We start from the raw sequence: 16,785 nt of genomic DNA on the forward strand, positions 1-16,785 counted from the left end.
TTTTTACGTGCACCCCTAGTTTTCTTCCTCTTTTCCAAAGCAGCACAGCATTGCCTCACCCCTTTTGTTGCATGTTCCTGGGGGTGGGGTTTATCTGGGTTTATGATGTCACTAACCCAGAATTATTTTGTTGTAGACCCTTACTAGCCGTTCGCTGTAGGTGATGCTATGCTAATTCTGTAAAAGACAATTTCTCCCTTTGCATTGAACTTTGAGCTTCGTAACTTTGCAGATGTTGTTTATGCTCACACAGCTACATTACACACTAACAAAAGTTAAAAAGGTGAAATCGTATTATATGACCCCTTTAAAAGGTGAAAAAGTGGAATTAGGGAGAATCAGTAAATTATCAATAAATTATTAATAATTTATTGCTATTGTGTAAATAGTTTAGATTACAAGTATTTTAATGTAATTTAATCTAATTGCAAGTACTTAATTTTTTTGATCTGATTACGTAATCCAGATTACATGTAATCAATTACTACCCAGCTCTGAAGATGCATATCGCTTGCTGGTATCTTATTATTATTTTTAAATCTTTGTATGGCTCAAAATCTGCAAAGGGGTGATTAAATGTAACAAATTATGTAAAAAAAAAAAAAAAAAAAGTATGATCTTTTATTGGAAAATTAACCATTTGATCAAACATTGATAATTGCCTTTATCTTTTAAACAACTGAAAAATAGTCATCAAACTGCAATTTATAAAAATTACCCGTCAAGTTCTCGATTTTGTGTCAGCATGAGAATCAAATTTTTATGTCTAGGGACTCCTCTCAAGATCAATCATTTAACAGTTCTATTGCCAAAATTATGAAAAAAGAACGGTCAAGAATAGAAATGATTGAAAATAGGGTCATTCTGTGTCAAATCAACTGCATTTTAGAAACTTCCTCACACAATAGTGATGAAAGCTTAAACATGAAATGCCATGAATGAATATTTACTGAGTAACGTGGTATTTTGTAGAGGGGGGTATTAGACTAGATTAAGATAATTCATACACAATCTGAAGTAATTTGGCCTCAGGGATGGCTTTGTTTAACTTGATTTTTGGTGATTCCAGGGTGGAGCAGATGCAGATCCAGATGGCAGGGAGAAAGGTGATTCAAAAGAAAAGGCTTCTCCATTTGAAGAAGACAAAAGTCCTGAGATGAAAGTTGGAGATGAAGGGGATGTCTCTATAGCAAATTCCAGAGGATTGCTGAATGGGATGGATCGCGACTGTAAAGACTTCAAGTATGATGTTTCTTTTGCTCATTAAACTTGTAACAGTATTAACAAAAAATTGTAACTTTCTTTTAAAAAGTGTTTCAACAGCCCTCTACAATGCGAGTAAATCACTTGCATATGCAACTAAATTTCCATGCTAGGCTATCAAATAATGTCTATCGTTAGGCTTTGGCTAATAATTTTAGATTTCACTTGCCAGTGTTTGAGTTAGTGTATGTTTAGCACAGATATTTCACTTCCCTTTTTTTCACTTTAAAGCACAGTTTTATTTCATCTCAATGGATGTGCACCATATTTGGCGTACCGTAAACTCTAGTGAAGGTGACTGACTAGTTGTTACTTAGCTGAGAGCGTTCAGTGTTTTTCTCACACAAGCAAAAAGAGGGAGCAAGACAATTTTACTTGGCACTTAGATTTGATGTGCTACATGTAAATGATTTTCTTTGTTGTATTGTCCTGTCAAAATAGTGGAGTTCATTTAGAGTTATTTAGCCTTTAAAGTCCCCGTGAAATCAAAATTTGAGTTTTTTTGGGTGTTAGTATCAATATGTTAGTCTTAAGGTTATTTATAGGGCAGTTTGCTCCAAAACAGTGACAAAATTCGCGATTGCGTAACGATTAGAGTAACGATTCAGACAGTGTAAATAAATATGCTTTCGATTGAGGCAGATGAGGTTTGCAGACCCTTTTAGCGACTTTTTTCCCCCTCATCAAAAAAGTGCCAAGCGACACATCTTTAGGGTTTGCCCAAATCTTATTTAGTTACTGAGACTCGCTGGTACTGCCGCACGAGCGCGAGGTCTTGCTCTCCCAGCGCACACGCACCTCTCTCTCTCTGTGCGTCTGCTCTGTTCAGCGAGTGGTGGAGAGGAGCATCGCTTTGTTAAACACAGATTTTATGTTGCTTCTCTAATTTTACATGCAAGTATAGCTGAAATCACAGCACAGCTATTGTCATTATCGTATGTGTATTTGATTTCATCAGACGACAACTCGATTATCAGAATTTGTGCAGATTAACATTTTGGAAGGGAGCTGGTTATGTAGTCTTAATGGGTCATGTTTCAATCACTATTTCATATTCATTCTGTTGTCTGACAACAGAAACAGTAAAATATATCAATGAAAACAGTTTTATTGAGAATTTAGCTGCATCAAAATACAGTGTGGGCACAGAGAGAGAGGCAAACAAATCTAATAATAAATAATAAATGTACATTGTGCATGTTCAGAAGAAGTGAGCTGCCCTTTCCTGCAAAAATGGAAACAGGTTTGTGTAAGTTTAAATACTTATTTGACACAGTAATTCACAAATAAATTGTTAAAAAAATCATACAATGTGATTTCTAGATTTTTATTTTTAGATTCTGACTCTCACAGTGGAAATGCACCTATGCTGAAAATTGTAGACCCCTCCATGATTTCTAAGTAAGAGAACTTGCAAAATCACAGGGTGATCAAATACTTATTGACCTCACTGTATGTATATAGGTGTAATACATCTCCATAGGTGTAATGGTTTTTATACTGAACAAACTGTGTGTGCTATTGCCCTACACCTAAACTTAGCCCTCACGGGAGACTTCGTGCATTTTTAGATTTTCAAAAAAACACCATTTAGTATGTTTTTTTTTTTTTTTTAAGCCTTTTGAATTACGGGGACATGGGCAGTGTCCTCATAAACCACCTTCATATTGTAATACCTCTGTCATACCCATGTCATTATACAGATTTGTGTCCACATAAACATGCGCACACTCACTCACTCACTCACTCACTCACCGGCCACTTTATTAGGTACAATTGCTAATCAGCCAATCACATGGCAGCAACTCAATGCATTTGGGCATGTAGATGTGGTGAAGACGACTTGCTGAAGTTCAAACCAAGCATCAGAATGGGGAAGAAAGGGGATTTAAGTGACTTTGAACGTGGAATGGTTGTTGGTGCTAGACGGGCTGGTCTGACTATTTCATCAGAAGATGGGTACACTGTAGTCATAAAGGGATGGACATGGTCAGCAACAATACTCAGGTAGGCTATGGCGTTTAAATGATGCTCAATTGGTACTAAGGGGCTCAAAATGTACCAAGAAAATATCCCCCACACCATTACACCACCACCAGCCTGAACCGTTGAGACAAGGCAGGATGGATCCATGCTTTCATGTTCTTTACGCCAAATTCTCTCCCTACCATCTGAATGTCACAGCAGAAATCGAGATTCATTAGACCAGGCAACGTTTTTCCAATCTTCTATTGTCCAATTTTGGTGAGCCTGTGCAAATTGTTGTAATGAGTGGTTATTTGAGTTACTATTACCTTTCTATCATCTCTAACCAGTCCATTCTCCTCTGACCTCTGACATCAACAAGCCATTTTCGTCCACACAACTGCCGCTCACTGGATATTTTCTCTTTTTCGGACCATTCTCTGTAAACCCTAGACATGGTTGTGCGTGAAAATCCCAGTAGATCAGCAGTTGTTGAAATACTCAGACCAGCCCGTCTGGCACCAACAACCATTCCACGTTCAAAGTCATTTGTCAAACAACCTATTTGGGTGTACTCACTTTTGTGGCCAGCGGTTTATGTTCAACTGTCCCACTACTTATGCTCACATCAATGAGCTCTAAAAGTGCTGGCCTTTTATTTGGTAAAATATGTATGTGTTGAAACGGCTAATAATAAAATGTGACATTCTGTAGCTTTGTCTCATAATCATCTTTTAATCATATTTGCAAATGTCTTGACTCCACAGCCAACAGAGCTATTTTGTCTTTACTGTCCCAATACTTATGGAGGACAGTGTATGTGTGTGTGTGTGTATATATGTGTGTGTGTGTGTGTGTGCATATATACACACATACATACACACACACACACACACACACACAAACACTAGCCAATGGCAATTCTATTGCCAGTGTGTGCCAAAGAAAAATAACATTTTTGGTTTAGAATGGTTTAAAATTCAAGTTGAAGAGCAATTTTGACAGACATGTAGAATGACAAACCAGTTAACTTACTTGCTATTAAGTACCTAATAAATGTATGCCCTGAACCTTTATAGGCTTTTTTGTTGGCTGACACTAGACCTGTATGGATCCAGCTAAAGTTAAAAGCTAAAACTAAGCTAAATAAAGCTAAAATTCGGCCTTTAGTGACGTGGCCAAGTATGGTAACCCATACTCGGAATTAGTGCTCTGCATTAACCCATCCTAAGTGCACACACCCGGAGCAGTGGGCAGCCACCGACAATTCCTGCTCGAAACTCGTAACCTTTGGGTTTCGAGTCTGACTTTCTAACCATTAGGCCACGACTTCTCAATAATAGAGTAGAATAGGAATTAGTGAAACTGTAAGAATGTCACTGATTTCTTTTTGTTTTATGATAGTGAAGTATTCATGCTTTGATTATTTCCTACAGCCCTACCCCAGGCAGTCGCCAGGCTTCCCCCACAGAGGCAGTAGACCGGTTGGGCCCCAGTCAGGCCGGATTGGAAATGATGGCACAGCACCACCCGCATACTCTGCAGCCACCCAACCCTGTCACAAACAAATCTCCCACCGAGGACTTCCAGAGCCAGGAAGCCCAGAGCATGGGCGGCATGGAGCATCAGGCAGGCATGGAGTCACTCCAATTTGACTATGCTGGGAACCAGATCCAGGTGGACTCATCTGGTACTCCAGTCGGCTTGTTTGACTACAACTCCCAACAGCAGGTACAACTGCTCACCTGCAGTTTATAATTATATTTACACTTACTTTTGTTTAAAGTTACTTTTTGTTTGTTTTTGCAGTATGAAGGGTCAATGTCTTGACGACTTGAAACGTCATTTGCATTGCATTTTACTTGTTTAATGTGACATGTTTTAGTGAAATAGTGTCCAGCTGAAATAATGTGTGGGTGGGACTTTGAATTTTAATGAGGGAAAGAAGTGAAATCAAGGACCAAGTTGCAACTATTGCAACAACCTTTTTTGCCACTATAACGGAGTAGTACTTGCCAGCTACATTGTGCTAATTTATACAACATTTTGGTACATTATTATTTCATTTTCAGGGCTCCAGGCTGCAGGTCGCATTTGCAACCCAAAATATTCATTTAATAAAAGTTTTTGCTGAAGTCACCACTGGCGACTATTTACATGTTATGACTTACAAAATTTGCACGTAATGCCTTTTTTCCTGAATATTTTGCGACGACATCGTTTATGTTGATGTAATAAACTGAGACGATGTGCAGTTTTAGTGGAAACAGTCCTCATCTCTACCAAACGCCAGCACTGATGTCACACCTGCTAAAAGCAGCTCCAGTTGTGCAGTATGAGAGGGATTGAAAATGACGGAGTCGTGCAAAGTTAAAGTGCAGAAAAGCAAGGCCAAAAGGCATCCGTTTATGTTGTTCACAGAAACAATCACACTGAAGTGAAAATTTTACCGTTTTCTCTGCCTGCTGTTCATTACAATAGTAATTAGAGGTGTGAATCTTCACTTGCCTTACTATTCTATTACAATTCAGAAGGGCTTTTCACACTGCACTTAACCCCGGCTTATCGTCGTTCTAAACACCGCTTTTAACCCCGGGTAAAGAAACCCTGCTCCGGAGCAGGGTTAGAACCGCATTTGCGGTGCTAAGTTTGTTCAGTGTGAAATGGAGTGTTTGTTGCTGCTGGATGCTTGGCAACAGACAGCCAATCGGAAATTGAGCAGCGAGGCTCATGTCACGTCAGTAACAGGAAACGCACGTCGTGTAAACAGCAGCCGGTGAGAAGAAAGTAAGAAATGCCAAAAAATGGAAAGCGTGTGAACGAGGAGACCGTATTATTCACATAAAAGAAATTCCAATAAATATTAACATACTTTGCTCCGTGTTTTCTTTCTTTTGTATTTTAGTCTGTTTTCTTGCAATCAGTCAAGTCAAGTCACCTTTATTTATATAGCGCTTTTAACAATACAGATTGTGTCAAAGCACTTAACGGTATCAAATTGGAGGATAGAGTGTCAGTAATGTATAATAATTAGGGATGTGCGGGTCTAGTCGACTAAACGGTACAGCTCCTACTAGTCGACACTAGTGTTGTCAAAAATATTGATATTTCGATAAATATCGATACTGAAATATCTGAACGGTACCAATATTAATTTCCCGAAGTATGGATACACCGATACTAGCCGAGCTGTCACTTTCACTTCTCTCCAAAGGCGCGTGGACAAGCACCACACGTGACCGCACTCGTCTCCTTCGCTCTGGTTAAATAGCAAAAGTGAAGTGAATAGAAAGATGACTGCTCTGGTTGTTAAAGAACACAGCAGGAGCGCTATCTGTAGGGATCTATGATCTCCGCGATGCAGAGAAAGCGCACGGAATCCAGTCATAAAAACGGAATTTACAGTTTAACGCGGAATGTCATGGAATTTGTCAAAGTTTGGATGAATTAATCAAAAGTAGGTCATTACACTTAAATCAAATCGCGATATGGACTAGTATCTGTAAATATTAAGCTGCAAAAGTCGATTTAAATATGAATCCTGCATGTTCTGCGCGTCTCTGTGTGAATGTGCTGCACGTGCGGTTTTGTTTACTAATGTGGCGCTCGCGGTGATTTCAGCGTCTGCCGTCCCAATGAGGACATAAATACATCTCCAGAACTGATCTGAAAGGCACTTTACGAGCATTTTACCATTTAATTTGAGTAAAACTAGCGTCATATCATACACACACAGAACTTTAAAGGTATTCACGGCAACCCGTCAAAATAAAAGTTTGGTTTAACTTAGCCTATTAAAGACCGTGTGCCAGAAATAGGCTATATTACTATTATTTAGTAGAATGTACATAGTACTACTACTTAGTACTACTGTTAATTTTTTAAAAAGAAATAATCACAAAATATTTTTATTTTAATAGTAAATCCCCTTCATTTGCCAAAAATGTAAATGTTTAATTTTCATTAATTCAAATATAAATTAATTAAAATTGTTTTATGCCTTCATCTGATATCCAGTAAAATGTAAATACACAACACAGAATTTCTGAGGGGGAAAACACATTTCATAAGGCTACTGTAAGAATAAATAAAAATTGTTTGTATGCATTCAAATAATAGACATGCTAAAACACAGAATTTGGTAACAATAAAACATAAGGTGAGAAAAAAATAAAACATTTCATACGGCCCTAAACGTGTCATTTTTGTTACACTTTAAATAAATTAAATGTTAAATTGTATAATTTTCATGAATTAGACATGCTTTTAGATTAATAGCATTTAATTTGACCATTTAAAAAAAAGAGTCCAGAAAAATTCTAATGGAAAAAAATGGAATCCAGAAAAATTAAAATGGAAAAAATTTAATGTAGAAAAAAACTAAACGGAATTTGGGGAAAAATAAAACGGATTTCATAGGGCCCTATATCTGGAAATATTTTGGTTATGAAGCAAATGAGAATATCAACAAATAGAACTTAATAAAAGATTAATAAATAAATCAACAAATGCAGTATCTCAAGACATTTTTTTGTTCATGTAAAATATACCGCATGTTCTCGACTTGTTACATTTATCTTTAAATTAAAAAAATACCCCCTTAATATTGTGGCAGTTTTTTTCTCCATGGTATCGAAAATCTATATTTTTCAAGGTATCGTATCGAAGTTAGAAATTCCAGTATCGTGACAACACTAGTCGACACTGAAAACAATAGTCGATTACACGAGAGAAAAAAAAAAAAACATGATGATTTTATAATTCAAATTACCATCATTTTAACATTACATTTAAAACATTTTAGATAAGTTAAAATAAAACTTTTGAAAAAGATTTAAATATATAAATATTTCTAAAAGTGTTTCTGGGCAGAAACTACATTTTTACCACAGACCTCTAATGCATTTTTTCATGTCAGTTGCGGCAAGCTCAAAATGACCACGCGAAAGACCTGCAAGGTGTGAGATTTTTTTTAAATTAGGGATGAAAAAGTTGCGTAGACTGTTACCCCTTTTCCACCTAAGCAGTTCCAGGTGCTAGTTCAGAGCCAGTGCTATAGCCGGTTCTTAGTTAGTTCAACTGGCGAACCCTTTAAGAACCGGTTGCTTTTCCACAGGCTAGAAAGCCAATACAGAGCCAGGTCTTACATCACTGAATACGTTTCATGTTTCGGTTCACTAGCGCGGCACAACAGGCTTGTTCGAGGTGCATCAGCGCAAACAACACACTAAAGCACCGCGAGAGCGATCCAAAAGCATAAAGAGCCGTCTGCTTTCCAGTCGCTCCCGCAGCACCCCGATATGCCTCGCACCGAACGGTCCGCGCAGCGCCAATCCATCCCGAACAAGCCTAAACAAACTATCAGCAATGGCGGACGTTGCGTTGTTATTGATGTTCATGGCTTTGCGAACCTACATCGGCATCCAAACACGGCGAATCAAACGTGTTAGCATTTAGCTGCTATTTCAAATATGGCGGTCCAAGTTTCTGTTCGTCTTGTTGATCACGGTAACCCCGCCCCCAGCCCCTGACGCAAGCGGTTCTTCCTTCTAGCCCAGCAATGTTTTGGTGCTACTTACGAACCGCTTTTACTGGTTCGGAGCTGGTGCTTTGGATGTCGAAAAACAAAGATACAAAACTTCTGTTTAAACGACAGTCCAATTACTCGTAGCGCACATCCCTAATAATAATAAGATTAAACACTCAATTTTCAGGCATTTCATTGTTGAATTCAGAGATGTCATTGTCTAACTCAGTTTAGTTTAAATAGTATCTGTGAAATCAAATTGACGATAATCGCTAAAAATTAAGTGTCCCCAACTGAGCAAGCCAGAGGCGACAACGGCGAGGAACCAAAACTCCCTCTGTGACAGAATGGAGAAAAAAAAACCTTGGGAGAAACCAGGCTCAGTCATTATTTTTATATTGTTGCAATTTCTAACAATAATAGTATTATGTAGTTCGGTATTTTATTATATTTTTAGTTATTTGTTTTATTTTAAGTTTTATTGTATTTTAATACACGGACTGAGAAACAGAATAAGAAAGAAACAGACAAATATTAGCGTAGATGCCATTCTTCTTACGATGTAACGAGTACATCATGTGTTATGGGGAGTGTCCCCGGGTTCCGGTTGATCTAATTAATGCAGCCTAACAATCCTTTAACGGATTTGAATAATAGAAGCGCATTAGTGTGTTATGTGTAAGCCAGGTTAAAGAGATGGGTCTTTAATCTAGATTTAAACTGACAGAGTGTGTCTGCCTCCCAAACAGTATTAGGTAGATTGTTCCAGAGTTTGGGTGCTAAATGGCCAGAGGAGAACTGGCCCCCCCGACTGAGCCTGGTTTCTCCCAAGGTTTTTTCTCCATTCTGTCACCGATGGAGTTTTGGTTCCTTGCCGCTGTCGCCTCTGGCTTGCTCAGTCGGGGACACTTCATTTCCAGCGATATCGTCGACCTGATTGCAAAGACACTATTTAAACTGAACTGAGCTGGAGGATGACATCACTGAATTCAATAATGAAATGCCTTTAACTGAAAATCTTTTTTTAATCTTTTCATTTTACATTATTAACACATTATTTTCCTTTTTTGATATTGTGCAGTTGCTTTGACACAATTGACATTGTTAAAAGCGCTATATAAATAAAGGTGACTTGACTAAATAGGAAAAGGATCTGCCGCCCGCAGTCGATTTTGATATTCTAGGTATTATCAAATGCCCAGAGTTTTGAGAACGCAGCGGACGTAGAGGGTTATAATGTGATAAGAGCTCGCTCAAGTACTGAGGAGCTAAGCCATTAATTAAGTAATTAACAAGATTTTAAAATCTATACGATGTTTGATAGAGAGCCAATGCAGTGTTGACAGAACCAAGATGAGTGGGCCAAAATTCCTCCACAGTGCTGTAACAGACTCATTGCAAGTTATCGCAAACGATTGATTGCAGTTGTTGCTGCCAAGGGTGGCCCAACCAGGTTTAGGGTGCAAACACTTTTTCACACAGGGCCATGTGGTTTGGATTTTGTTTTCCCTTCATAATAAAAAAACTTCATTCAAAAACTGCATGTTGTGTTTACTTGTGTTATCTTTGATTAATATTTAAATTTGTTTCATGATCTGAAACATTAAAGTGTGACAGACATGCAAAAAAAATTCAGGGGTGTACTCGCTGGTACATGTGAGGGGTGTACTCACTTTTGTGAGATACTGTATATATGCAGGTGCATCTCAAAAAATTAGAATGAGATTTTTTTTTTTTTGTAACATTTCAAAAAGTGAAGTAAAACATTTCAAGTTTTTTGTTTTCATTTTGATGAGTAGAGCTTACAGCTCATGATATTCTGATATTCAGAAAAGTACATTGTGCAATGAATATTAAAACATAACTTACAACCCGAATTCCGGAAATGTTTTTTAAATTTGATTAAAATGAAAACCAAAAGAATTTCGAATCACATGAGCCAATATTTTATTCACAATAGAACATAGATAACATAAATGTTTAAACTGAGAAATTTTACAATTTTATGCACAAAATGAGCTCATTTCAAATTTGATCCCTGCTACAGGTCTCAAAATAGTTGGGACGAGGGAATGTTTACCATGGTGTAGCATCTCCTCTTCTTTTCAAAACAGTTTGAAGACATCTGGGCATCGAGGTTAGGAGTTTCTGGAGTTTTGGTGTTGGAATTTGGTCCCATTCTTGCCCGATATAGGTTTCCATGCTGCTGAAGAGTTTGTGGTCGTCTTTGACGTGTTTTGCGCCAAATGTTCTCTATAGGTGAAAGATCTGGACTGCAGGCAGGCCAATTCAGCACCCGGACTCTTCTACTATGAAGCCATGCTGTTGTAATGGCTGCAGTATGTGGTTTTGCATTGTCCTGCTGAAATACACAAGGCCTTCCCTGAAATAGACATCGTCTAGAGGGGAGCATATGTTGCTCTACAACCTTTATATACCTTTCAGCATTCATAGTGCCTTCCAAAACATGCAAGCTGCCCATACAGTGTACACTTATGCACCCCCATACCATCAGATATCCCCATACATCACTTTTGAACTTAACGCTGATAACACGCTGGAAGGTCTCCCTCCTCTTTAGCCCGGAGGACACAGCATCTGTGATTTCCAACAAGAATGTCAAATTTGGACTCTTTGAACACTTTTCCACTTTGAAACAGTCCACTTTAAATGAGCCTTGGCCCACAGGACACGACGGCGCTTCTGCACCATGTTCACATATGGCTTCCTTTTTGCATGATAGAATTTTAGTTGGCATCTGCAGATGGCATGGCGGATTGTGTTTACCGACAGTGGTTTCTGGAAGTATTCCTGAGCCCATTTAATAATGTCAATGACAAAATCATGCCGATGAGTGATGCAGTGTCATCTGAGGGCCCGAAGACCACAGGCATCCAACAAAGGTCTTCGGCCTTGTCCCTTACGCACAGAGATTTCTCCAGTTTCTCTGAATCTTTTGATGATGTTATGCACTGTAGATGATGTGATTTGCAAAGTCTTTGCAATTTGACGATGAGGTACATTGTTTTTAAAGTATTCCTCAATCCTTTTATGCACTTTCACAGATTGGAGAGCCTCTGCCCATCTTTACTTCTGAGAGACTCTGCCTCTAGACATCCCTTTTGTAGCTAATCATGTTACAGACCTGATGTCAATTAACTTAATTAGTTGCTAGATGTTCCCCCAGCTGAATCTTTTCCAAATTTCTTGCTTTTTCAGCCCTTTGTTGCCCCCGTGACAACTTTTTTGAGACCTGTAGCTGGCATCAAATTTGAAATGACCTCATTTAGTGGATGTGTAAAATTTCTCAGTTTAAACATTTATATTCTCAATGTTCTATTGTGAATAAAATATTGGCTCATTTGATTTGAAAGTCTTTTAGTTTTCATCTCATTTAAATTTTAAAAAACATCCCAATATTTCCAGAATTCGGGTTGTACATGGGTATTTTTCCTTTCATTGCTTGAATTATAAGGGCATTCAAACTGCAATATAATCAGGCTTCATCGTGCAGTGAATGCTTTAGGACTCTCAAGATGTGTTTTTGTTTGTTTTTTGCAAAGTCAGTGACATACTCGATAATGTCAGCTCTCCTATTTCATCTGTCAGTCCCTCACACATAGGGTTGGGATCGAAAATCGATTCAGATTCCAGAATTGGATACTTAAGGTCAGGAATCGGATACGTGTTGTCGTCAAATTAAAATTTCGATTCTGCCTATCGATGACTATGCGCTTTTTTTTCTTCATCTGTGAGGAATGTGTAAAGTAATTAACCCTTTAATTATATTCAACAGACTCAAGTCACCACCACACTGCCGTCTATTGAACTGCAGAAAGATACTAACTTTTCAATCTGCTACGTTACTTACTGTACTGACAAACTATGCTGACTTAGGAAATTAGTTGTGACCGATGTGATAAGCAAGATCATGGCAAAATGGCAGAAAATGGCAGTTTTAAGAGACGGAGTTAATGTTATATTGGACTTATATTGAAGTGGCAAACTTGTGGGGTCATTGTTTATTAACTTTACAGGAAGTAATATATTTCACAATCTAGTTAGCATCTTGCCATGAAGACACCGCTTGACTGCTTGTCTGCCGCTGCCCGAACAAGAGACCTCCTTACTAAAATAAATGGTTGGCTGGTGGCACTACAGCCGGGTTGCCAGGTTTTCACAACAAAACCCACCCAATTGCTACTCAAAACTAGCCCAATCACATTTCTGTGAGTTCTGGAGGGTAAAATATGAATTTTTTTTGGTGGGGTTCCTGGGTTGCCTGTAGAAAACAATGGAGTGCACTCTGCTGGACAAACTAAGTAATTACACCATTGGCAAGCATTTTATCTGTGTCAGATGTTCTGTAAAAAAAAAAATCATATCGGTGGCATATCTTTTTTCCTTTTTTTTAATTTTATTTTTTAGTTGTTCCAGAGATCCAGTCATCTTACAGTTCAGCAGTTGACCGCAGCACAGCAGCAACAGTATGCCCTTGCTGCAGCCCAACAGCAACACCTTGGTAACATTATTACTTTCAGACTTGTATTTTCATCCAGAGACACTCTGTCTCCTATATCTTGTTTATACCATAATTTTTTGTTTTGTTTTAAGAGGGCAAAAGAAGACACAGTAAAAGTTTAATAATTGAGGGTTTAGTAGTTTCGTAGTTTAGTAGTAGTAATTTCATTGTGCAGGCAGTCTTTGAAATGAACATGGCCTGTTGTTCCGGTAGGCCTTGCACCTGCGTTTTTGCCAAACCCTTACATCATCAATGCTGCCCCTCCTGGAACAGACCCTTACACCGCTGCAGGATTGGCAGCAGCTGCCACACTTGCAGGTATACACATGTACACTCTTTATAAATATCAACCATGTTATAGACAATCCTGGGATCTTAAATATGGAGTCCTCAGTATAAAGCTCATGTTTTTCCATAGGTCCAGCCGTAGTCCCTCCTCAGTACTATGGAGTGCCGTGGGGCGTGTATCCAGCCAACCTCTTCCAACAACCGGCTGCAGCTGCTGCCAGTCATTCCGCCAACCAGCAGGCGTCCAGTCAAGGTCCAGGACCGGGACAGCAGGTTGATGACATTATCTCAACATATATAAAGCTTTGGTCACACTAGACTTTGATCATACAAAATTTCTTTGGACAATGCAATGGTTGTGATATGACGTCACACTCTGCAGCATCTTTTTAAAAACCTAAATTCAACACACAATAACGTGCAGTTTTTAAATGTGTGTTCTTTAAATTGATGCGGTGACATATCGAGCTTCTCTTGGTCTCACGGTTTCATGAGAGACTATTTCGTAGGTCAGAGTTGAACTTTGGAATGCAGCACAGTAGGGATGGCTCGATACCATAATTTTGGCTTCGGTACGATACCAGAATGTAATACCTCGGTATCAATACTAAATCGATACCATAGGTGACAAATAACCAGCCTCAAAAGATAAGTGAATTTAGAACAGTTTTATTAAATATAATAATAATAATAAAAATAGATTCATATCTTAATAACTTTGTATCAAACTAACAAAAAACCTACAGGGAACAGGTTACATTTTGATGTTGGAGAAAAAAAAAATAGGCTAACTGAAGTAATAAGATGAAAATAAATGTATTCAAATCTTCTTATCTTTTCAGTGCAAACAAAATGTCTGACCTACCGGGAACATAGGTTACATTTTGACTGAGTTTGAAGAAAAAAAATACAACTGAAGTTGCGCAATTAAGGCAATAAATATTGCTTTATTGTAAAGTGTTATTCTAACGAAGTAATATTCAAAATCACATTATTATTTCTCTCGCTCAGATTGTTTTCAGATTTCAGACTCAGCCAAAGAAAAGGCATGAAATAAATCTCACTCTCTCTGCTGCTTCTTATTAGCGGTCGACAGCGCGTCAGAAACATTCCCTTCATATCATTGATACTAAAATGAATATAGCAAAATTATTGCTCAATTCAAATCCAATTAATATGCGATTGTATGAAATGCAAGTGCATATATTACGTGACCAAAACTTCACTGGTTCTAGCGTGTCTCACATGCACGTTTGATCTTACTGTATCACATCTGTATGAGCGTTGATCACTTGTAAATAAAAGTTTGTTATTCAAATTAAATCTGAATTTATGAATGATGCACTCACCTGAAAAGATCAGGATGAGCAAGCGACAAGTGCTTAAAAAGGTTTAATGTGTTGTCTCTGTGGAAACGCATGATTTATAGCAATGCTTGCATACAGGTGCAGTAAGGCAAGTTCGTTCACCTTTGTCATCTGTTTTGTATCCAAAGTAATGCCATATTTCACTTTTAATGTTCTCTTTGTTTATTAATTTCGGGTGCGTTGATAGTTTAATCTGTTTGATCCATCGCGTTGTTCTGTTGTCACATTTTACCGGTTGCACAGCAATTTGGGAAGCATTTCGCAACTGCAGCGTATGAAATACCGAATTGAGCAAAATGATGATATCGTACCGTTTGAAATATAATATATACCGGTATTTTTCCAGTACCGGTATACCGCGCATCCCTACAGCACAGTGCAAAACTTCTTTGAATGCGAAAGAATGAAAGTCAGTGGATTGAAAAGTGTAGTCTGACCAGCCCTTAAGCCTCGTTCATTGTGTGACATTACTTTTAGGAGGATTTGAAAGAGATAAATAGATAGCGCTAACTTGTACTGAACCAAGGCTACTGACAACAATTGTGGCATAATGTCGATTACTGCAGAAAATAAATTCCACTTGTTTTTTGTAAACTCGTGGATATAGTAAGACATGTTGGTGGAATCACACAGGGTTATTTTTAATATTAAAATGCACAATGTTGTTATATCCAGTCTTCATCACCTAAATGCATCTGTAACACATAACCAGAAATTAATTTGCCTAGCTGATTTAGACCAGTGGTTCTCAACCTTTTTGACAAGAGTCTTTGTGGATCATTCTCAATTTATAAGAATGTTCAAAGGCCCCCAGCCCTAGTTTTGTTTTTCAAAACGTATTTAATCTATGGGCACTACTAGTTTCTGAAAACTAAAAAAGTAACTACAGTAATTATAATTAAATTACCCTCATGTCGTTCCAAACACGTAAGAGCTTCCTTCATCTTCGGAACACAAATTAAGATATTTTTAGCCGCTTTTCCACTCTCGGGCTGAACGGTTCTAAGAACTGTCAGGTACGGTTCCAGTTGTATTTCCACGTGAGCCTGGTACATGATTACAAACCACTCTCGGCACGGAATTCTCGGCACGGTTAGACAACCGTGCTGAGCCGTGGTGGTAGAGTGTGTGTGCATGAAACACTTGTTACCATGGTAACGACTGACACTTTTGAATTGCATTCCAAAGAGATCTGTTATCAGCCCCGCAGTGAAAAACGAAACGAGCTGTACAAATTTAAAACCCACCCCAACGCATTCCACCCCTCGGTTGACTCAAAAAATAAATAATAATAATAAACACATTAATTCATATTAATAGGTAAACAAATAACAAAATAATTGTTACAAAGATTTTAGAAAAGAAGACACAACATTAAAAGCTGAATGCCATGAATTTACAGTTTTCACGTTAGATCCAAGTATATGAGAAGAGAGTTCCATCAAGATAACCGTAATTTCACAAAGCTCGAAGAATACTTTTTGTGCGCAAAGAAAACAAAAATAACAACTTCATTCAACAATTATTCTCCTCCGTATCCTGTCTGCCGTGGCGTGCCACCATTGTGGAGAGTATCGCGACACATGTGCGTGCTTTCCTCTGCATGTAAACAACACTTGTGGGTGCTGCTCCTTACATTGAACATGCATGTGCTGTGTGCCTTGTTTACGAGCAGAGGACAGCATGCGCATGCATAGTTTACATGTAGAGGAAAGCACATGCATGTGTCGATACTCTCCACAATGGTGGCACGCAACAGCAGACGGGATGAGGAGAAGAATTTTCTTTGGGCACAAAAAGTATTCTCATAGCTTCGTAAAATTATGGTTGAACCACTGATGTCACATGGACTA

At 38.2% G+C, this 16,785-nt stretch overlaps 1 protein-coding gene across 12 annotated transcripts in view; it reads left to right on the forward strand.

Moving 5' to 3' along the window:
• LOC306879986 (pumilio homolog 2-like) overlaps positions 1-16,785 on the forward strand; it is a 75,685-nt gene that overhangs the window by 26,080 nt on the left and 32,820 nt on the right. For all 12 annotated transcript variants that reach the window (XM_079433223.1, XM_079433227.1, XM_079433231.1 and 9 more), the window contains exons 6-10: positions 1,070-1,242; positions 4,665-4,959; positions 13,184-13,277; positions 13,491-13,595; positions 13,696-13,838. In XM_079433223.1, coding sequence (XP_079289349.1) covers positions 1,070-1,242; positions 4,665-4,959; positions 13,184-13,277; positions 13,491-13,595; positions 13,696-13,838 — 810 coding nt within the window. The remainder of the gene's footprint in view (positions 1-1,069; positions 1,243-4,664; positions 4,960-13,183; positions 13,278-13,490; positions 13,596-13,695; positions 13,839-16,785) is intronic.

Source organism: Barbus barbus (genome assembly GCF_936440315.1).
Source record: "Barbus barbus genome assembly, chromosome: 14".
NCBI lineage: Eukaryota > Metazoa > Chordata > Actinopteri > Cypriniformes > Cyprinidae > Barbus > Barbus barbus.